The 24179-nt window shown below is 42.4% G+C and overlaps 2 protein-coding genes across 7 annotated transcripts in view; one reads left to right on the forward strand and one right to left on the reverse strand.

Moving 5' to 3' along the window:
* The window catches only part of RELL2 (RELT like 2), a 74550-nt gene that overhangs the window by 38277 nt on the left and 12094 nt on the right, over positions 1–24179 (forward strand). For 2 of the 5 annotated variants that reach the window (XM_034408837.3, XM_034408834.3), the window contains one exon: positions 5291–6554. The exons of 1 other annotated variant lie outside the window; for it this stretch is intronic. The gene's annotated coding sequence lies outside the window, so the exon portion shown is untranslated. Of the gene's footprint in view, positions 1–5290; positions 6555–17697; positions 23489–24179 lie in introns of those variants that run through there. 2 more of the 5 variants (XR_004589766.3, XR_009621199.2) reach the window with 2 other exon arrangements.
* On the reverse strand, positions 6882–12268 carry LOC148114791 (uncharacterized). 2 transcript variants are annotated; one of them, XR_015733537.1, is made up of 2 exons: positions 11679–12268; positions 6882–7193 (listed from the first exon to the last, which is right to left on the reverse strand). XR_015733537.1 is itself a non-coding variant. In XM_087891212.1 (2 exons), exons 1-2 carry the CDS (start codon positions 10787–10789, stop codon positions 7176–7178), a joined length of 414 nt encoding a protein of 137 aa, XP_087747338.1. In that variant the 5' UTR covers positions 10790–12268; the 3' UTR covers positions 6882–7175. The 2 variants fall into 2 exon arrangements, 1 of the variants encoding a protein (XP_087747338.1); XM_087891212.1 differs by having other exon boundaries at positions 10394–12268.

Genomic DNA, 24179 nt, shown 5'->3' on the forward strand with positions numbered 1-24179 from the left:
GGTGTGGTTTGGTGGGTGTAGCTTGATAGGCATGGCAGGGGAAGGATACTGCAAAATTCCCATTCCCCTCCCACTCCAGGGGAAGGATATTGCAAAATCTCCATTCCCACTCCACTCTGGGGCCAGCCAGAGGTAGTATTTGCCGGTTCTCTGAACTCAAAATTTCTGCTACCGGTTCTCCGAACTACTCAAAATTTCTGCTACCGGTTCTCCAGAACCTGTCTGAACCTGCTGGATTTCACCCCTGACCTACTCAAGCCCCTTCATAATGTCCACATAATGTCATAATGACTTCACTGTAATCTGTTGAAATCTGAGGTTCCACCATTTATGGTGGAAGGTGAACAACATTTTGAAGTTAAGTAATTTTGGAGTCCTGTAAACATTGAGGAAGCCTGCAATACCTGGCATCATGGAAAGATTTTCCCACTGCCCGAAATGAATGGGTTAACCACTGCCAGTTAGAGCCCCTAAATTAATCAAACGGTTTCACAATCAATATCCTAATAAACCTAAATGAAACTAAATGTTTTCTTTTTCTTTCCTATTTATTATGTTATGTTCTACAGGTATAAGCCATCCTTTTGAGAGGCCAGCATCTCAGGTCTCCTCCTGGGACATGATGGAGGAGGGGGAGAGGCTATCAGGGTTGCATTCTCTGCATGCTTTCGCTTTTGCTGTAACCGCATGGGATTTAGGGGATTTAGGGAAGGGGGGCTATCTTGAAGACGGATGACTTCCTCCCAGCCAGTTCCAGCCTGACACTAAGGTTGCTGTACTCTGGGGATGAACTGCTATCAAGCTAACACCTCAGAGTTCTCAAAAAACCTATGCAGAATTGTATTGGCTACTGGTGGATTGGTGAAGGGAGATGGGGTTTGAATTGGGAAGAATAGCTTAACACTTTGCACAGGAACTTCAGACTTCTCTGCAATCACTTTCTCTCAGTAAAAGTTCCTTTTGGTAACTAATTCTTTCAAGAGTCATGCCTTCCTGTGGGGATAGCAGAGGCAGGTCCTTACAACATCTTCAGATGTTAACTCAGAAAGCTTTTTTTCCGAAAAGAAACAATGGTGAGCCCAGACTGGTAGATGTATGGTTAAATAATAACTTTCATTCAAAGTGAATATATTCTTAAATCTAAAGAAAAGTTAAAGTCAGAAGGATGTGTCTGTCATAGATTTACATATATGCAATTGAAAGTTTTAAACTAGACAAAAAAACTATGGGTCTGGAAAAACTATGGGCTTGGGAAAAATTAATTTGAAATTGTATTGTGTGGTAATGATGAACATTGCTGAGGTTTATAAACTATTATTGAAATTGAATTTGGAGAATGAATATGAAACAAAACACGATTCAATGGGCAAAGAATTTTGGGTGTAATATAATGCTTGAACTATGGAACACATGTGGATGAAGGGTTTAAAATTTACACTGAACTATAACTTGAAATAATTTTTTAAATAAAATCATGTGCCATTGTTATTTAATACTGAATAAATTGTTAAAGATGCATAAAGGTCTTAGCAGATCCCAAATGGCAGAAAAGGCTACATAGGTATGTAAGACAGTGGAAGTTACTCTATAGTCTGAAATTCTAGAAAACAAAGCTGAAATTGCCACTGTAGATTGAGCATACGGTGAGCAGTTTAATCTATTAAAGAAGCAAGTGCGCAGTCTTCAAAATTTTAAATTGAACAAATAGTGTCATTCCATCTGACACAGGTTCATGAACTTGAAAAGTAGTGTTGTAAGGATCTGCCTCAGCTATCTTCTTAGGAAAGCATGACTCTTGAAATGGTAGCAGTTAAAAAGGAAACTTTTTCTGAGAGAAAGTGATTGCACAGAAGTCAGGTGGAATCTGAAAAGCCTGCGCAAAGTATCAAGCTATTTTTCCCTCTTCAAACCCCACCCAATTCCCAGTCCCCCAATAGCCAATAATATGCCACAAAGGTGTTTGTGGTGGTTGGTGCAGCACTTTGCAGCTTGGTGGCCTTCTCTGCTGCACTTGAAACAGGCAATGGAGTGTGCTGGCTGGGTTTACCTTTCGGTTGCCTCTCTCTTCCTCTCTGAGAGTGATTTCTTTCAAACTTTGGCCGAACAATACTGTTTCAGGTCTGGTCGATTTCCACTTCCTCAGCCAGCATACACCAGTCTTTAGAGGTGAGCCCTCCCCCCCCATGACACATGCAGTGTACAGGTCATCATTAAGCCCATCTTTGAAACAGCTCATGAGGATGTCTTCTGGCCAGTCAAGATGACATGCCAGGTCATGAAATTCCTCTTATATTCAGCCATCGGTCTGTTCCCTTACTGGACAGTCTTTATGTGATCTCTGGCTTTGCAATTGGCTAGGGGATCTTCAAACTGCCATTGGAGTGCTGTCATAAACTCAGGGGTATCTGAATTGTGGAGGATTACCATCCATCGGGCTGCAGCCCTTTCTAGTGCCAGCATGACAACTTTAATCTTGGCTCCTTCATAGGGATCTTGTGGCCATATTCCTGCAAGTAGGTCAGGACATGGGCCGGGAAAAATCCCAGTTGTTGGGGGTTCCCATCAAATTTCATGCCGGGGGGGGGGTAATCTTCCACCTCCATGGCCCTGCTGCCTTTCCCACCCTTTGAACATTGGGGCCCCTGGTGTCTCTTGGCTGAGGTCCCATAGCTGCAGCAGCCCCTGCCAGGATGACAGGCACTGCGACTGTGGTATCAAGAGACAAGGATGTCCATTCCCCCTCCTCGGCTTGGCTCCGGCAGCCAATACCTCCCATGCTTTCAGGCTCTGGAATGCATCCATCATGCAATGCAGCATGATTAAGTTTATCCCCTTCCTCTCGTCATCCTCAAGTGCCTCCAACTCTTCTTCCCAGCCACATTGGCAGCTGTCTTGGATGAGGGCGACTCCCTTGGTCCACCCCTCTCAGTCATCTTTCTTCCCAATGCTGATGGACCATCTGGGTCTCCCAGGCTGGCAGCTTCCTCTGTCCATCCTCCAGCCTTGGTTTCTTGATGAGTCTTGCCAGAGGCTTCCCCCCAACACTCAGCCTTGGGTGGACATAGTTTGCAAGATCCCCACAGTAGGGCTGCTTGCCTCTCTGGGTTGACCACTTTGCAGATCCCACTTAATGTAAGGACCTGCCTTAGCTAACTTTTGAGGAAAGCATTACTCTTGGTAGTTCAAATTGTAGTTCAAAAGGGAACTTTTACTGAGAGAAAGTGATTGCACAGAAGTCAGGCAGAATCTGAAAAGCCCGCATAAAGCATTAAGCTCTTTTTCCCTCTTCAAACCCCACCCAATCCCCCAGTCCCCCAATAGTCCATAATATGCCACAAAGGTGTTTTGAGAAGCTCCAAGATGTTAACTTGATAGTAGTTTACTCTCAGGGCACTGCAACCTTGGGTAAACTGGTTCTAACTGAGAAGAAGCCCATCCATCCAGCCCCTCCCTAAATCCCCTGAAGTAAAGCAAAAGGGAAAGCATGCAAAGAATTCAGCTCCAGCTACTTGCCCCCTCCCTCTTCAGAATGACAGCATCCCATCGGGGACCTGACAAGTGTAACACTTTTACACTACTAAATACTTGCACCACTGTTGTTTTTTTTTTTAATTTGATTTATATGCCGCCCTTCTCCGAAGACTCAGGGCGGCTTACAATGTGCTCAGCAATAGCCTTCATCCTTTTGTATATTTATACAAAGTCAGCTTATTGCCCCCACAACTGGGTCCTCAATTTACCTACCTTAGAAAGGATGGAAGGCTGAGTCAACCTTGAGCCTTGGCGAGATTCGAACCCTGCAGTAATTGCAGGCAGCTGGTCTTAATAACCAGCTTAATAACAGGGTGCCTTAAACCCCTGTACTACCAAGGCTCAACACTGTGCTGTTGTTGTTGGCATTGAGAACAATGCATTTACAAAGGAGTTGCAGAATCCTGGAAAAAGAGACAGTTGCTGTTATGACTGAAGAGAGGTGCCTTGTATATATTCCCACACACCATGAAATCCATCTTCTGAAGAATGGATATCCTAAGCCAGTATTCCTCAACCTTTCTGGCTTTGTGGACCAGTGTGGAAGGGAGGAGAGAGGATGGTTCTATGTAAGCTGGGTGCATGTGTGTGCAACTCCATTTGCATGAGCAGCAGGCATACACACCTGCTGCTCCCACAAATTGAGCTAACCGCATGTATGCATGCACTTATCTGCCACTCACACAAATAGAGCTGTGTGCATGCATGCACTCGCTCACCACTTGCACAAATGGAGCTGCGTGCATGCGTATACTTCCCCACTGCTCATGCAAATGGGAACTGCATGTGCACATGTGCTTGCCCACCACTTGTGCAAATGGAGCTTTGTGCATGTGATCATATGCTGCTTTTGTGGCCTGATACTGGGCTGTAGCTGGCCCGGTACTGGGGGCCTGCCCTAAGCAGTCTTGCAGAATAATTGCATATTGGAGCCATCTTAACTATGCACTTACTTAGATGTTGATTAATACGTCTTGCCACTGTGGCTGGCCACAGAAACTAGAAGATTTACTAGAAGTGAGCCTTGGTACTACAGGGGTTTAAGGCACCCTGTTATTAAGCTTATTAAGACCAGCTGCCTGCAATTACTGCAGGGTTCGAATCTCGCCAAGGCTCAAGGTTGACTCAGCCTTCCATCCTTTCTAAGGTAGGTGAAATGAGGACCCAGTTTGTGGGGGCAATAAGCTGACTTTGTATAAATATACAAAAGGATGAAGGCTATTGCTGAGCACATTGTAAGCCGCCCTGAGTCTTCGGAGAAGGGCGGCATATAAATCAAATTAAAAAAAAAAAAAAAGATTTGGCTAATCCCTAGGAAAGTGAGATGTGCTAAAATGGATCAAAGATTTACACTAATAATTAAGGAAAGTTAAGACTGGAACCTCATAATGAAAGCTGAGCTTGGAAATTTGCACACGTTCCTGTTCAGAATGCTGGGAAGAGGCCAATTTCAATAAAGATTAAAATAATCCTCTGTTAGGGTTTATTTTAACTATCATCTTGATTATTCTATGAAAACAGAATAAAATAAATTCTTGTAACTGATTATGAGACCAAATTTTTATTTCTGTTTATATAAGCAACAAAAACCCTGCCATGTGTAGGTCAAGGGCATTAGTATTCAAGTAAACCAAACAGGTAAGACGACAGCATCAGGCTTGTAGAAAGCCTAGAACAGTGCTTAATCCTCTGGGAATGGATTCGCAATGGGACTCCAATAAAACAGCATTTTTGATACTGACTATCTTTGTTCTTTCAGGTCCTACCAACTGCATGCTCCTTAGCATAAGTTGCTAAGGAGAAAGATCCACATGGAATAGACCTCAGGCTTGCAAGCATGAAGTTGCTACATCAAAGCAGACTAATCCTAGCTGGAAAAGCTACTCTCTACTTGGCGTGGTCAGACCACCAAAAGGACATGCTACTGTTATCAGTAAGGCTGGCAAATTCCATATTCCAATCATTCATTCCAAAAGCAGAACAATAATCACAGAAATAAGAGCATGTTGTAGAGTAAACAAACATTAGTGGAAATCCAAGCCCCTCTGTGCTCTTGAAAACTTTGCTAAAGTCAATGTTTTACTAATATGTGTCTTTTAAGAGAACAGGATGTATTAGCATGCCTCCACTGATAAGAATTCTATTCTTCATCATACTAGGGCTCAGTATGAGGTACTTGCAATAAACCCAATCTCATAGACTGAAGCTTCTACCGTTAACAATAGAAAAAGCAACTAACAAATTATTCTAGCTCATGGTAGTTGGCATTCATCTCTCACACAAATGTTTCCCTAGCAGCTCTGGGTGGCATATTTCTGATGCACGATGGTCTTGTTTCTTTCAGAGGGCAAACCACATCCTCCAGTTCCCAAGAGATCTCAGCCATGTAGGGGGAATGAATAGGATAAAAAGGTTCTGGGTTCTTTGCATATGTAGTGACTCAGATAAGACAACAGCTAAATTGTTTAGATTTGTGTGCATTCCTGTGCCCATTTTAACTTTGAAACACAATGCCTCTGAGGTCTTTATTAAAGTGGTATTTGACTTGTAAGTGCTGTATACCCAGGAGCAATGGATATCACATTGCCAAGCATTGACCAAATCTTGCTACTGAGGAACTGCATTTTCTTTATTGAGTATAGATCTGTCTCAGCACAGGGGAAAGACACCTTTTCTAGGAATGCAATAAAGAAATTGGTATTTTCCTAGCTAATGGTAGGAAAACAGTATTCCAAGGATACTGTTCTTGTTTCCACAAATCATATAACTCCTGTAACATAGTCAAGCAGCAACTTGCTTTGAGCTTTTTCATTGTGGTGTTCAACACAAAAGGCTGAACATGTACACATGACAGATATCTTTGCTCAGTAAAAACCCTGGAGGTTCACATGAAAATTCTGGATAGATTTTTCTTTCTAGGAACAAAGACTTGAATCTGAATTTTGGGATCAACTAAACCCTTTAGAACTTTCCTATCATGTTCTTCTGTAAATATTAATTAAAAAGCCATGATATAAATCCTACTTCATTTTTGTGTGTGTGAAATCAAAATAATACTAACGCATTTAAATGCAGTAAATATGGAAAAATATAATGGTTCAACATCTATTGCTTTTCAAAAATAGAACACACGAACTACTGCTCTGAAGAAAGCAGTAAAAGAATGAGAATAGGAAAAAATGAACAGATGTCTAGATCTATGAAATAAATCTGTTGGAATTTAATCTACAGAGACTCTCCTGCCATCTCTGGAAGCTCCTGGGCCCAATGCAAATTTTCTTACTAGCTTGCAAGTTCAGTGTCAGGTTTCGATGCTATCTCAAAATAAATGAACTTCCAAACTGCCAATCTTTAAGGAAATTTTCTCTTTATTCGAGCACAGCAACCGGATCCTGGCTCTTCGCGGTCAATACTGACCTTTGCCCCCCAATCCCTCCCTTTCCGATCCCCAATTCTCTGCTTCTCATTGGCTATCTTCCAAGTCACTCTCCTGATTCCTTTTCCCGTCAGTTCACAGGAATGTTTCCCCACTCCTCATCTCCAAGGAGACCGAATCTTCAAAGGGAGTTAGCAGGCAAAAGTTCAGGCTTCAGCCTCCCTTTTCTATGTCAGCGCTGAGACGCTGACATCCGGCCCCTCTCCCTTCACTCTCCCAGTGAGGCCTGCGCGAGACAAACAACAAGTTTAGTACCTTACCCCGTCCGAGGGTGTGTCCCACCCCCCCTGGCTTGTCCGGGTGATCTGCATGGAATTTAGCTATAAGGCGGTCAGCTTGAATGTTCGTCCTCTTCACCTAGGAAGCTTCTGACAAGGGGTAACCCTTCCACTTAATTAAGTATTGGAGGTGCCCTCTGTGCCACCTCGAATCAAGAATTCACTGTACTTCATAGTGGGTTTGGCCTCCAATAATCAAGGGCCCTGGGGGATCACGTGGCGCCGGCCTTAAAGTTGACCCTTTCATAGGCTTCAGGAGGCTACTGTGAAAAACGGGGTGTATCCTCCCTAGTAACTGGGGCAACTGCAATTGTACTGTAACCGGGTTGATTATTTTTACTATCGGAAATGGTCCTATGAATTTCGGCCCCAGTTTTCTGGTCGGGAGTCTGAGTCTTAAATACTTGGTGGAGAGGTAGACCTTCTCCCCTACTTGGAACGGCCTCTGGGGGCTCGGTGCTTATCTGCTTGTTTCTTATAAAACCGTTCCGCCTTGTCTAATGCCTTCTTGACGTTCTCCCAGGTTTCTCTCAGCATTGCCATCCATTCGGTCAAGCTAACTGAGAAAGGAGGCTCCCTTGCGTACTCTGGCATGGGGACGAAATCCATGCTGCTCACTATCTTAAATGGGGTTAGTCCTGTACTACTGTGAACAGCATTGTTATATGCGACCTCCGCAAACGATAAGAGGTCCGCCCAGTTCGATTGTTGGTAGTCAACGTAGCACCTCAGGTACTGCTCTATCATGGCATTCAATCTCTCCGCCCCCCCCATTGGTGCTCGGGTGAAACGCTGAGCTGAGGCCTTGGGATGATCCTATGGATCGAAGGAATTCCCTCCAGAACTTCGCTGTAAACTGGACACCTCGATCGGAGATGATTCTTCTGGGTACTCCATGCAGGCGGTAGATGTGTTTCACGAACAGTTTGGCCAATTGGCGGGCTGAGGGTAGTCCGCTGCAGGGTATGAAATGTGCCTGTTTGGAGAATAAGTCTATTACAGTCCAGATCACTGTGTTTCCGCTGCTCCTCGGCAGTTCGACTATGAAGTCCATAGCAATCTCCTCCCATAGCCTTGACGGTTCAGCTACTGGCTGCAGCAGCCCCGGGGGCCTTCCTGATCGGGTTTTCATCGTGGCACACATGGTACAACTTTTTACATAGCTGTCTACGTCTTTTCTCATGCGGGGCCACCAAAACTGTCTCCGTGCTAAATGCAGAGTCTTTAGGAAACCAAAATGTCCCGCTGGTTTGACGTCGTGACTCCTCTTGAGGACCAAGGTGCGTAAGGTCTCTGGGACATAAAGTTTCATCCCTCTCCATGCTAGGCCATCTCTCTTTGTCAAGAGATGTTGATTATCTCGGAACCAGGGGTCTGCCAACGTTTCTGCCTTGAGCCTTGTCGTTAGGTCACTTGCTGGTTGCCCCGGCTGGTCTCGATGCTGCCGTCTGGTGGTTACCTGGCCCACTCCTTGGGCAGAGGGGATGATGGCATTCACTACCTGCTCATGTTCACTGTTGTATTGAGGCATTCGGGAGAGGGCATCGGCCAGAAAGTTCTTCCCCCCTGGGATGTGCTTCAGCTCGAAGTTGAAACGATTGAAGTATTGGGCCCACCGGACTTGCCTGGGCGATAACTTCTGTGGGGTCTTGAGGGCCTCCAGGTTTTTATGGTCAGTCCAAACTCGAACGGTGTCTGGCCTTCTTCTAGCAGGTGTCGCCAGGTTAACAGTGCCCACCTCACTGCGAACGCTTTTTTTCCCCACGCCACCCATTGTCTCTCTGTGTCGGTGAGTTTGCGGGATGTGTAGGCACAAGGTTGCAGGTCCCCCTGGCTGTTCTTTTGGAGTAGGACTGCCCCTACTGCCACATTGCTGGCATCTGCTTGGATGACGAAGGGTTGTTCGGGGTCAGGATGCTTCAAGACCGGTTCTTTTGCAAACATTTGTTTTAGTGTCTCGAATGCCTGTTGGCAGGCCGGGTCCCACTGTAGAGGTTGTCCCGGGCGGGGTTTCGTTGTCAGACTCCCTGTCTTTAGGAGGTCCGTCAGAGGTTTGGCAATTCTTGCAAAGAAGGGGATGAATTGCCTGTAGAAATTTGCGAACCCCAGGAAGCTTTGTAGTTGCTTGCGGGTGCGAGGGGGTCGCCAGTCTAGGACTGATTGTACTTTAACTGGGTCCATCTCTGTCCCCTCGTTTGACACTCGGTAACCTAAATAGTCTAGTCGCGATTGGTGGAACTCGCATTTTGACAGTTTGACATAGAGGTTCGCTTTCAGCAGTTTTTCCAGCACTTTGCGGACGAGGGGTATGTGTTCGTCTATGGTCTCCATGTAAATGAGAATGCCATCTAAGTAGACGAGGACCCCCTTATATAGGTGGTCATGTAGAACTTCATTTATCAATTGCATGAACACCATTGTCTATGTAGTTTCGCATTTCTTGCATTTCACAGGGCGTCATGGCATACAATTTAGGTTAAGGTAGTTTTGCCCCGGGGATGATTTTGATGGTGCAGTCGGCATCGCGGTGGGGAGGTAGGACGTCACACTCGGTCTCGCTAAATACCTGTGCTAGGTCTTGGTACTCTTTTGGGATCTGCTCTGCTTCATGGGAGATGTTGGATGTGACCCCCAGCTGCTTCGCAGTGCCCTTCGGGAGGGGCCCTTGTGTCGGTGCCATCTTCTTTTGTTCAGGCGGGGGAAGTTGGGGTTCGAGTGTGGGGGGTATCTGTCCTGGTTGGAGCGGCAGAGGTTGAGGCCCCTTTGCTATCCTCAATCTGCGGGTCCCCTCTTGCCACCAGATGATTGGACCCCGCTTGTCTAGCCAGGAGAGTCCCATTATGACTGGATCGGCCATCTTGGGGGCTATTATGAACTGAATCGTCTCCCAGTGATCCCCTAGTTCTAGCTTCACTGGCTCAGTCAGTTGTGTGGCATAAGCTCTGCCTACTAGGGTCCCATCAACTTGCTCAAATTGAATTGGGTGGTTGAGCTTCTTAGCTCAGATCCCCAATTTTAGGACTGTGGGTAGATTAATCAGGCACCTAGTGCAGCCCGAATCTATCAGGGCTTGGAAAGTCTCTTGGGTTCCTGTTTTTGGGGCTGTTAGGCATATGGGGAAAAGGAAAGGGTGGATGGGTCCACTCACCATCGGGTCATCTTCACCATCGTCCTCGCTGTCATACGAGTCGGGGGATTGGTCTCCATCATCCGGGACTCCCCTTGTTTCGGTCAGGTGGGCAAAGACCTCTGTGCCTGGGGGGAGATTTCGTGGTGCATCGGTGGCTCGCTTGGGGCCCCGTTCCCGTCGTGCCTTTGGCTGAGGGTTTGGCCTCGGGCCCGGGGTTCCACATGCTGCTGCTAGATGGCCCATTCCCCCACATCTGTAGCACCTCATTGGGCTCCGCGGAACGAAAGGCCTTTGGGTAGGCCGTAGTGCTGTGGTTCCTCGTCTGGTATGTGGTCTCGGGTCCGATTGGTATCTTTCCCTGACCTCTGGTTGCTTTAGCATGTCGTTGGCGCGCAGCCCCCTTTCAACTTGCATCGCCACGCGGAACCATTCGGAGAGTCGGTTTGGGATGTCCCAATAAGTGGTCACTTGGGCGATCCACTTATCTAGGCTTGTTCTGAAGAAATACACTAGTAGTCACTCTGGTAGGGGAGGTAAGGTGCCAACGACTCTTCTGAACTCACGAATGTGCTCCTTGATAGGCTTCCCTCTCTGCATTAGGTTTCTGAGTTCGTCTTCCACATAAGGGTCCTCCCCGGCTTCCTCAAACCTCGCCCATAGTAGTTGCAAGAAACCATCTGCGTCTTGCAGTTGGGGGGCTCTATTCTTGTAGAGGGCTGATGACCAAGTCTTTGCTTCTCCCTCCAGCCCTTCTGAAATGGCATTGACTAGGGCTCTGGGGAATGGATAAAGGTGCCCATAGCACTCGATATAGATCTCAGCTGCGTCGAGGAACTGCGCTACCTGGTCTGGATCCCCATCGAACTTCCCTCTGAACCGGGGTGGCTCTGCCCTCGGTGGCCCCTCCTCCCATATTGGGGCTCTGTGAACCTGTCTAGGGTGTCGTTGGGCTTCTTCCTCATCTCTCATTCGGGGGCGGGGGGGCGATGCCCTGTTTAGGCTGGTATGCTTGCTGGGCAGAGGAGGAACCCATGGATGTACACTGGTATTTTCTTTCCTTCTGGTGTGTGTGGGGGGCTGCGCTTCCGTCTATGGTGACTTAGTTCAACAGGGTCAGCTGGCCTCCTTCTATCTTTGGGCCTGCAGGATGGACCCTCTTCCAGTCTGACGGCACGTTCAAAATCTTGCTTTAATTCCTCCATGGGGCTTTCGAGTGGCAGCTTTGAAGTTTTCTGCTGTCTGGCCCGCTGCCAGTCCCATAACCAGTCCGCCCTTCCCAATTCACTCAGGGGCTTCCCCTTACCTTTAGCGTCTGGAAAGGGGAACTCAGCTTCTGCAGATTTTGGCAAAGTCCACCAAGGTTCATCATTTTTTCTTCTCTTGGGCTGGAGCACGATCGTCTGTCCTTGGTAATTCTGTGGCAGTGGGGGGGGGAAGGGGGGGTTGCAGCTTTGCTGGGGGAGGGGGTGGCCCCGTTGCATCCAAGCTGGCTGGAGTAGGGAGGGGGGGCTGGTTCACAGCCACTTGAAGTAAGCTTTCAGTAGAGAGTTGGCTTTCTGCCATGGCTTCGGAACCTTGGCACCACTCCGTCCAAACATCTGGCAGGGAGCTGGAGGGCTGGAGGTTTGCCAGTTTGGCTTGGAAAGTTGTGAGTATTAACCATCTGTCAGGTTTCGATGCTATCTCAAAATAAATGAACTTCCAAACTGCCAATCTTTAAGGAAATTTTCTCTTTATTCGAGCACAGCAACCGGATCCTGGCTCTTCACGGTCAATACTGACCTTTGCCCCCCAATCCCTCCCTTTCCGATCCCCAATTCTCTGCTTCTCATTGGCTATCTTCCAAGTCACTCTCCTGATTCCTTTTCCCGTCAGTTCACAGGAATGTTTCCCCCCTCCGGTCTCCAAGGAGACCGAATCTTCAAAGGGAGTTAGCGGGCAAAAGTTCAGACTTCATCCTCCCTTTTCTATGTCAGCGCTGAGATGCTGACATTCAGTTTAAAAACAGTTGATGAGGACTGTTGATATGTGGGTGGATGTGCTACTTCTGATCATCTGTCCAGCACTAACACTGTAACTGACCACTGCTCCTGCCTCTAGCAAGCAATTCAAAGTTGCTTGCTTTGGAAAAGGAAACAACACAGAAGGATTTGCCTTTCTCAAGAATCATGTATTTAGCTTTAAATACTTTCTGAATAAATCATTTAGCAATTGAGAAGGCACAGTTTTGTGTGGGGCCAAACAATATGGGAGTGCACAGTATGGTGCAAAGTGGCCAATAAAAGCTGAGCTGAAGCAGCCCCTACTGACGTTATTACCTCAGTCACCACCACTGAGGTATCACAAATTATTCATACAGCAAAGCTTGTGTTTGGAGAAGGTGGGAAACACTTTAGGGTCAGCTCATCTTAATATAAATTTAAACACCTTGGCTCTGGACTACAGATTAATAAAAAAAAGCATCGTGAGGTCATTTTAAGGAACAGCAATTTTTAGAGAGAATTGTTAGGGAGATGTGTGAGTGAGTGCTAAATTCACAAGTTAAGGGAATTATTTTCTCCAAAATGATATCCTTTTCATTTAATAAACTCACCACCATAAAACTGTGAGCCTATTGGTCTTTTTCAAGCACGACAACTATTTACAGAAAAAAATAGCACACATTTTTAATGGAAATCTGGAATCTGAGTCTATTGGATAATAAATCAAGCAAGCAAGCAAGCCCTCTCATCTAGTAGTTACACATTTTGGACCTGAAATGAGGCTACCATCTCTTCAACACTGGTCATGTTTAACTGGGTCTGGATACATTTTTTTGTTATTTAGACCAATTTGGCAAGGGCAGTTGAGTGCATACATTTTAAAAACCTCATTCAAAGCACATGAGACAGTTTTAGGCCACCTGTAGCTTTTTCTAGTGTTACTCAGGTATTCTGGAGGCAATTTGAAGTCTCTCCACAATACTATTATACTAGCACAATGAAGGTTGTTCATATGATTATAAAAACAATTTTACAAATCTTTATTTCTGAAGAAAACATTTTAAAGAAACATTTTATTGATTTACACAAGCAAGGTTACAAACATCCCCCCCCCCCCCATATCTGGAAAATTTAGCTAGGATTAGAAATTTATAATGCACACTTGCTATACAACTATACCAAAACCAAAAACTGGACATTCTAATGCAAAAAATGTAGTGTATTACCTGTAATTATATATATATATATATTATATTTGTTCACGAAACATACAAGAATATATATATATCAAGCTGATGAAGGGAGGAGAACTTGTGGCTCAGAAGGTTAATTCAACTGCCTAACATGCAGGAAGCCCAAGTTCGAATCTGAGTAAGGGTATGGCTAGCTGATGAAAGCTAAAAAGCTTGAAATAGATCTATACTAGTCTCCCTTTATTTCTTTATCAGCAAAATATAAATTATATATATAAATTTTATATATATATATATATATATATATATATATATATATATATATATAAAATTTATATATATAATTTATATTTTGCTGATAAAGAAATAAAGGGAGACTAGTATATATATATATATATATATATATGAATGATAGATAAATATATTTCATTTTTCATTTTTCTGAAAAACTAAGAAAAAATGTCATCATTGTGCTCAGGAAAAAAATTGGGGAAGGGCACCTCCAACTGATACCCTTTTCCAGACTTTCAGACTCATGGAAAGTCCTGGCAAAACACTTAAAGGAAGCTTCTCCAAGAGCCAAATATATATATATATTCCCAGTATTTCCTCCACAGGATAAATACAAACTGTTCAATGAGGCAATAGAAAACTTTGGCTATTGGCTTCTACTGATTATTTATTTTATTTATTTTATTTTATTAGATTTTTATACCGCCCTTCTCCCACTGGACTCAGGGCGGTGAACAGCCAAGAATAAAAACATCACTTACAAAATTTAAAATTATTTTTTAAAAAGAATTAAACAAATTTTGGCCCAATAAATTTAAAACACCCCAACTAAAATCAATTAACAATTAAAAATATCTAAGGGGGGGGGGTTAAGCCAGCCCGGCTTGATGAAATAAAAAAGTTTTAAGGATATGGCGAAAAGCACGGAGATCTGGGATCCTACGTATCTCCGGGGGCAGGTCGTTCCAGAGGACAGGTGCTGCCACAGAGAAGGCCCTCCTCCTGGGGGTTGCCAGCCGACATTGTCTGGCCGACAGCACCCTAAGGAGTCCCTCTCTGTGGGAGCGTACTGGCCGGTGGGAGGCTATATTTTGCTGAATGGCATCACTGAAATTCCAACTATTTTAAATAAGATAAGTTCAGTCCTTTCTTCCTCAGCTCAGGAGCTTATCCCAATTAAAAAACATGAGCAGTGTTGTAAAAATAGTACATACCATATCACTTAAAATCAAAGACAATTTGTATTACTCTTCTTACACTGAATGCAACAGATTCTCTTTAACTTCTTTAAAATGTGAGAAAATGACTTGGGATGTGAATTTGATCAATCAGCTTTGAAGTGTGCATGATGTAACTATTAAACTGATTTTGGAAATTTATCACGAATTAGTTATAAGCTATACTATAGCCTTCAAATATACTAAGCAAACATTTTTCTAAATTTGTTGGAAAAGATAATTAAATTAATACATATTCCCATCGGTTAGCAATGGCCATTTACTTGTTCATTTTGGTTGAAAGTTTTTTTTTTTTTAAGGAAAACATGCCACTACTAAATTGGGCAATTATTGCTAACACAGCATTATTGTCCAGTTTTGTCAAATCATGTGAAATAGGACAAAGAATGCTGTAGTGGCCTAAAGGTGAAGATGCTCAATCAGAAGGTTGAGAGTTCAATAGGGCACAAAGAGAAAATGTCTGTAGGCATCAGGAAAGGCATCCACCCAGCTCAACTCCATTCAGTCCCCCTGATTCCACCCCGAATAAAGAGATTACAGGGTCATAAAAAGAAAGAAAAATGTAAAATAGGACAATAGAAGAAATTAATTTTTGTTTCTAGTGACTAGGATTATTACTGAAAAACACTGGAAAACTGTGTTGTTCTTCTAGTACAATTATATTTGAGGGTGTAGAAAATAGTATTGGTTGAAAAATTAAAACAGCACCAAATACAATTGGACAGTTCTTTAATTACAGATAATTTTAATTTCATTTGATCTTTATCTTTTAATTCATATTAGCAAACTTTTAATATAGGTAGTCCTTACAAGTATTTGTTTAGTACCATTTAAAGTTAGAACAGCACTGAAAAAAGTGACACATGATTGTTTTTCACACTTAAAACCATCGCAGTATCCCCATGGTCATGTGATCAAAATTTGCAGGCTTGGCAACTAGAATATATTTATGGTGGCTGCCATGTCCCAGGGTCATATGATCAGCTTTTGCAACCTGACAAGCAAAGTCAATGGGGAAGCTAGATTGATTTAACAACTGTGTTACTAATTTAACAACTGCTTGTGATTATATGTGACTCATTTAACAACTGTGATAAGAAAGATCGTAGCATGGGGTAAAACTCACTTAACAACTGTCTTGCTAAACAACAGGTTTTGGGCTCAATTGTGATCGTAAGTCAAGGACTAGTACATTAATTGTGCTACATGAAACTTATGGGGTAGATATAAGGAAAATGATTTTTTAAAAATTGAATTTTTGCTTTTGTAAAATTTGTTTTACTTTGTTCTTTTATATTTTCTGTTTGAACATTTTATATTTTATATTAAAAATATTTTCAATTATTTTTATTTTTAAATAAAATTTAACAGTAAAATAATAAAATAAAATAAAATAAAATGTTTCACTTCCCCTTTCCCACACATGGCTTCTAAAAGTTGTCCTGTCTGAACTGTTGCCTACCTAGATGGTAGCTTCTATTTTGATTTTATCTTTCTTCTTTCTCCCCTTCCCTTACAAGCACAAAGTACAGAGATGATTTACAGTTTATGAATGTAAGAGAAGAGTAGGATGCTTATCCTTTTGATTGTAATGGTATCTCATCAAAAGAAGAATGGGGGATAGAGACTATAATAGTGAGCAGGAAGTTGTTCAGAGGAGAGAAGAAAAAGGGAAAATAATTCTCAAAGCAATGTAAAAATGGAAGCATAACCTCTCACCACATTATGAATTAAAAACAGCTTTGTAAAAGCAAGAGAAAATGAGGATGAATTTCTAATACTGCACTTTCAGGAAGGACAATTGGCTATAGTTGCCTCATTCTTTCAGTAGCCCTAGATCCCTGATCCACCAGTCATTAATGGGATCTGCTGCTCAGCTCACTTTTACTTTACAAGCCTCATTCTCCAACACAAATTCTTGCTTTCCTAATGTGATATGAATCTGGTATTTTTTTTCTTTTAGAAGAGATATATTCAGGTTTTGTGACTCATGTTTGGAAGCTTTTCTTTGTCTCACTGACCCGAGTCTCCACTTCAGTTGGATTTTCCCGATGGAGGGTTGGAAGTGCAGTATGTTGGCCCTCTTCCTTGCCCAGTGCAAACTGCTTGAGGCAGCCCAGTCTGCTGCTCTATAGAGACAGTTGGAATTAGTTTGTGTTCTGATATTCTATCAGTGAGATTCTGTTTATTTGGTTCCACCTGAAAGGTCCTCTCAAAGCATGGTTTTGTTAAATCAGTTTCAGATGCTCTTGGAACCCAACAAGGGGGCAGCATGCTGGATGTCACCTGATCTGAAAAACTAATTGGTTTCTTAGCCTGATCCATAGGAGGCAATAGGGAATGGTTGGGTTCCAGAAAATCTATGTCTGTAAAGCTGCCCACCTCTTCATAGACAGGCTCTGACTCAGCTGGCTCCTGCTGTTCTGTATCTTGATGCATTTTCATTGGCTGTAAGGGGGTCAAGATAGAAAGTGTGAGATTTGTTCTTTGGGCTTGAGGGAAAAAAGATTCTGTGTTCATGATGGGCTGCTTTGACTTTGGGGCTTCAATTGAGGATCTTATTGTCCAGGGTTAGCCAAACAGGCCACTCAGAGATCTATGCATAGGCTTGAGTTAGACAGTATGAACACTTGGGATCAACCCAGTGGTGAAATCCATTTTTTTTTTACTACTGGTTCTGTGGGTGTGGTTTGGTGGGAGTGGCAGAGGAAGGATAGTGCAAAATCCCCATTCCCACCCCACTCTGGGGCCAGCCAGAGGTGGTATCTGAACTGCTCAAAATTTCTGCTACCGGTTCTCCAGAACCTGTCAGAACCCTGGATCAACCCAAACTAATAAAAATGTTTGTTTGGCCTTGTGCTTTGGAGATCAACTAATAATTACTTTTTGTGTTTTAGGTTCTAACTAAAGGCCTCAGCGCTTTTTGAAAGATTTTTGACTTGAAGGCAAGTCAGAATGTTCTTGGGAGCTGGGCTTCAAGTCAGTCTTGGTTCCTAGCAACTGCCTGGGGATATCCTTTTTGGCAAGTTTTCAGGAGTGGTTTGTTTGTGTAATCATTCTCTATTTAAATATTTTCATCTTAAGTCATATTAAAAAAATACAATTTTGTAGCCATTTTTTGAGATGCTCTAGGAATTGCACCCAAAATGTCTACAGTTGTTTGTAGCTCAGGGATATCCAGTTGTGCACTTCTGCTTTAAGAGCTGCCTTCATAGGCCCAACATTTAATGTAAGAATTTATATGGAATTTTAAATATACTGAACTATGGCTTTAACAAATCAACAAATACTTACAAAGAACATGGACAATATCCTTCGAGTGTGTAAGCGATGCTGAATGCAAAAGAAAAAAAAAGTAGACAGATGAAGCTGTAACAATTTCACAGAAAAACAGGAAAATAAAAATTAGGACAATCTGGAGAGTTTGTGCACATAGTTCTTGCAAGAAAGATAGATAACCTATCCTTTGTGAAGAAGTCATCCAGCCATCTAGGCAAAGGGAAGGTTATGCAACAGATGCATTGAAAAGTGAAATCTATGTCACATCTATTGGTCAGAAAGGGCCTGCTTTAAAGGAATAAATGCTTATTATCAACTAGGTTCTTGCTTCATGGGCAGTGGATGGTGGGGGTACTGATGGATAAGGAGTATTTATTATTTATTAAGGTGGAACATAAAAACGTAGTGTTCCTGCCAATGACTATTAGGATAATGCAACAGTTTGCATACTGACTTAATACATGAATTTCGTATTATGTCATACAATAAAGTGATGCTCCTCGAGCCCACATAAACTCAAAATGACTGCATGATATAAATAAAATGTATGCCCTGTGTGCTTTGTAATTCATTCTTGTTTCAAAAGTTTGGCTTCCAAATGGAACCTTACCAAGGTTTGATTAACAGAGAGCATGACTGGATTACTGCTGTCTCCATGTAGGGAAATCAGAGGCATGGTGCCAAACTTAGGCTTAGTCAAGTCAGAAGAAGAGCGTCGACGTACATGAACTGGGCAGATTCTGTCATGCTACATGAAAGGCAGGAAATAATTATTTAGTGATAGTAACATTAACAGCATGACTTGTTTATCCATTTCCTCTTCTCATGCACATATTTATAGTGTTAGTGTATGGAGATTGCCCACTTGAGTTCTGGATTTTATAAATAGTCCTTAAATAATTTTAAACGTCAACCAAGGTTATCCATCAATTCAGGGTGCAGTATCATCAGTACACTCTCTGTCAAAAGGCTACATAATCTAACATAAATTTTTCTGCAATCATATATTATTTAAAAAACCTAAGTTATAATATAATTTTGAATTAACTATGTATTTCTCAATGTTTAATCAATACACTATATTAAAAGAGCATCAGCATCAGCAGCTGCAACTGAAGGAAAAAGAGATTTACTACCTTTGTATATTTTTACACTAACTGTGATTATATATCATATGTGTGTGTGTGTACACACACATACATACACACACATATGTATACATACACATACATACTGTACATACATACATACAGTGGTACCTTGATACTCACTGTTAATTGGTTCTGGGAGGCATGATGGACACTAAAAATGAGTATCAAACAATTTTTTCTCATAAGAAACAATATAAATAAATGTAATGCATTCCCGAACCAAAAATGCACATTTTAAGGCAATAAGTAAAAAAATAGGGTTGTATATCATTACTTTACATGAGAAATAAGCCTAAAAATTAATAAATATTGTACTTAGATTGAATAAAATAAAAACTTCACTTTTTCTGTACTGAGAAGAGGCCATGTCCTAATGAGATTGCCCTGTTCCAATCCACATGCACAAACCCATGGGGAGGTTTAAAGACTTTATTAAGACAGGTCACACTTGCACCAACTGCAAAGTTCCCCTGAGTCCAAGTCTGCTCAGCCTAAGTGTAGGGTTATAAAGTCTACAGGCAAAGGCACAAATCTGCAAGTCCACACACACACAAGCACAATCCAGAGTCTACACATGACATATCCAAGTCAAGGTACAAAGTCCAAAAAGCAAATCTGAAGTCCAAACATGCAGCCACATGAAGCACAGATCTGAAGTCACAAAAACTGGAGTCACAGAGTTGGAGCACACGCAAGGCAGAGAATACAGACAATTGATTTGACATCACGTTGCTCCATATGTTGGGCTAAACAGGTGTGCACCAGTGTAACTCACTAGGAGAGACAAGGCTGCTGCCTCATGAGTAGCCCTGCTGACTCCCTTGTGCCTCTCTCTGTTCAGCCCCTATGTGTTCTAGGATCTGGGGGAGGAAACAATTCCTTCTCATCCATGCTGACTTTCCACCCTGTGTTTCTGACTGGGTCTCTGAGCCTCTAGTACAGCTGCATCTCTCCCCTCTCCAGCCAGGCACTCATCTGGTCATTCCTCTGATGGCCCCTCCAAGGTTCCTGGCCTCTCTTCTTTCTCTGACCCGTTCACTCCCTTGGTGTCTTCCTGATATTCCCCTGAGCTCTACTCTGAAGTCTCTTCATCTAGGGAAGCCATTACAGGGATGGTAGGAGAAGAGCAATGAGGAGGAGAGGTTGCATGTAGGGTTGCTTGGAAGGAGAGTCCTGCTCCAATAGACTATTGGGCACTTGCACTTCAGGTATTCTTTCTCTTTTCTGCCTTTTTTCAACTTGCATCACAGGCTCTGACACACTCTTTGTCAGCTTCACTAAAAACTTATCCAATGAGGACTGTTTGTCTTCTTTTCAGAATTCCTCGAAAGTGTGAAATTGTTTGGTCATTGAATAAATTCACATTTTTACTTGTCAGAGTTTTGTCCAGATGGTACTTCTCCACAGTTTTGAACTTCTGTCCATTTTCCACACGTTTCTTAAATCAAGGAAATAGGGATATCCTCTCTTATCTCCTTCTCCCCTGAAGAAATTTCTTTAGTCACCTCTTGTTGCTTCTCCTGTAGTTCCTGCAGCTTCTCTGTGCTTCATGGATTAATTCATCAACAGCCTTTTTATTAGTATTTGCTGCCTTGCCATGCCTCACAATACTATGGATGCCAGTCTTTTTTTTTTTTTTTTAAATTATCAAACAACCATGCTTGGCTTTAAAAACTTCAACACTTGCAACTCTGTCCCAATTTGTTTTCGAAAGATCGACATACAACACTTTTTGCTTTTTCACATATCATGCCTTTTGACACACTGTCACCTGCTAACTGCTTCTCATTTACCTAAATTAACATCACTTTTTCAACTTCCTTGAATGTTTGGGAATGTTCCTTTATTACTGCTTTAACTCATTTCCTAACATCAGCCTTTTTAATTGCTTCTTTATTCTTAATAATGGTGGAGACTGTTATTTTAGGCATATTGTATTTCCTAGCAAGATCACTAATGTGAATATCACTCTCATATTTGCCTATTATTTCTTTTCTCTTTTTTTGCTCAGTGGTGATGCAAAGTAATTTTCTTTTATGCTCAGTGCTATCAGTGTAATTTTGTGTAATCAAACAACAAATGAGAAACCCCAACTAAAAGAAGAAGATTGCAACCAAACTGAACATAGTAAGGAACAATTAACTAATAAAGAAAATTAACCATAATTCATGATTATGAATCAAAATTCATAATCTTCCCTTGGAAGAAAGTGGAAAGACACCAAGAGAAGGGACATCATAAAGTACACCAATGATAGGAAAAAGTATATCGATAGGAAGAAAAGTATGATAGAAAAAGAGTAGATCAGACTTCCACAAGAAAAAAAAGGCATGTATTGGTGATAGGAGGCTTACTACTCAGGGAAATTAACCCAGCAATTTGTAGACTGAACAATCTTCCTAGGGAGGTTTGCTGTCTCTCAGGAGCAAAGATCAAAGATGTGACTGAGAGGCTTACTAAAATAATTAAGTAAACAGATTGTTACCCCTGTTCCTTCTTTCATATGTAGACAAATAAAATGACAAAGATCTGTTGAGAGAAAGTTGGAACTTTGGATTCCTAGACCACTGTCTACAATACCTATAATTGGTTAATCCAACTGGCTGGCCTTATCTGAAGGGCTTTAAACTAAAACAGGGAGGGAGGAGGCAGACCAATTTTTAGATAAATCTCAAGGCAACCAACCAAGTAGCGAGAAAGAAGGGGAACTCAGATATAACACAGGAGATGTAGATAGCAAACACAAGATCAGTCAAAAAGGATTCAAATGACTATAGACTAATGCTCAAAGTATGAGGAGCAAACACGATGAACTTGAAATCCAAGTACATGACGCATATATGATATTATTGCCATTACTGAAACTTGGTGGGATGAAACCCATGACTGGAATGTACAGGTAGAGAAATTCAGATTGTTGAAAAGAAACAAGCCTAATAAAAGAGAAGGTGGAGTTGCATTATATATAAAAAATAGTTACACCTCTATGGAAATGCAAAAAACCACCCAAAAACCCAAAGATGAAAACCTTCTTCAATGCATTTGTGTTAATATAAAAAAAGAATGACATTATCATAGGTGTATACCACTGACCACCTAACCAAATAAAAGAAATAGAACTTTTAGCTAATGTGTGCATGAAGCACACTACAATATATTGGGGGACTTGAACTATCAACTGGGAGACAAACTCTGCATCTACTGGGAGATCAAATATGTTCCTTATGAATTAGAATAGGGGTGTTAAACTCTCGGCCCATGGGCCAGATGCATCACGTGCTGCCCCCGCCCAGTTTAGCATAGGGGAAAAAAGTCCCAATATGTCATGTGACGCCGCCGTGACAATGTGAGTTTGACAATCCTGAACTAGAAGGTTTGCTATACTGGATTTAATTCTCACTAACAGATGAAATGATAGAGAGGGTGTTGAAGTTACAGGAACCTTGGGGGAGAGTGACCATGAGCCAGGCTAAGATTCGATATTGGGATAAAACTCAAATATTAGAAATCCAAATCTTTGGTCAAGACAGAAGTGCCTCTTCCGTGCCAAGGTGCTGAGATGACAAACGGTATTTGACGTAGGTACAGAATTGTAAAAGGGCAAACTGACCCTAAACAGATACATCCTGTTGTTTAATGTTTATTACACCCCAAATGTCATGTAGATTCTAGAGAAGAAATACTGCTTTCCTTACTGTCCTCTTTACTGCTTGTGAGACGCCTTTGAGCCCCTTATCTCCTTTTTATTATGTCTTGAGCTCCGGAGCTGAGAACCTGAGCCTGTGGGAAAAGGGCTGTTATGTCTTTCCTAGAGATAGATTAAAGGGTAACCTCTACGTGTGAAATGTCTCACTCTTCGTAATAACTTTGTCTTTATACTGTATAAATATCTGGCCAAAAGCGGCCATCATTGTTCAGACCCTTGGCTGTCTTTGGACTGTTTGAACCTTGCGCAATAAACTCTTTCCTGCATTGAAGAGCTTGGCCTAGTTCCGTCATTTCTCCTACAACAGCTGGCGACTCCGCCGGGACTAGGTGCAAGGCGATATTTCGCTGAGGGCCGTTTCGACCCCTCAGGACCATCGGGAGGTCGCTCCTGAACATTCTCCAGGCGCCGCGGAGATACGTCTCCGGGAGGCAGCAGCGATAGCCCTATGGGACCAACGGAGCTCTGATCGAGTCCAAGAACCCTGCGGTGCAGGAAAGGTGGTCTGAACAAATTCCTGACCAGGAATCTACGGAGTGGGAGCGTTTTTAAGTGAGTATATTGTAAAAGAATTGTACCTGCCTCATTTGAAGGCAGAAGGAGGGACTTGATCACTCCCTTGGACTCGGGGTGGCTACCCTAACGAAGTCCATGTCAGGTTGTGTGGGTGGTTAAGCCGTCGCATTTCTCGCTAGTGGCCGTGAAGTTCCGGGGCTACGAGTCGGCGGCAGTGTGATAGAATGGGAGGGGCTCAGAGCGTGCCAAATACTCCATTGGCATGCATGTTAAAAGGTTTTGACAAGTATTTTAGCAACCCTTCCTATCCGAAAGGATCAAAGGAGCGATTAAAATTTTTATTTAAGCCTTTTTTGGATTCAATCTAAAACCTGAAACTTTGCCATAGTCTTGTATAATGTCCTTCATCAAGATTATTGATTCCGTTGGTTGTGATAGGGTAACAACCAGATCATCTGCAAATGCCTTTATTCTGTAATCCTCTTGCCTAATCTTTATACCTTTCAAGATATTAGAATCCCGTATTGTATTTAGCAAGACTTCTAGTGTTAAAATAAATAAAAGTGGGGACAACGGACATCCCTGTCTTGTTCCTTTTTCAATTTTAAACTCTGTTGTCAGACTTCCATTAATTATGATCTGTGCCTTTTGCTCTTGGTAAATTGCCGAAATCGCCTGTATAAATTGATCCCCAAAGTCCATCTTTTTCAAAGTCTTTAATAGAAAA

Source organism: Pantherophis guttatus, chromosome 3 (genome assembly GCF_059756535.1).
Source record: "Pantherophis guttatus breed Tessera chromosome 3, ASM5975653v1, whole genome shotgun sequence".
Taxonomy (NCBI): Eukaryota; Metazoa; Chordata; class Lepidosauria; order Squamata; family Colubridae; genus Pantherophis; species Pantherophis guttatus.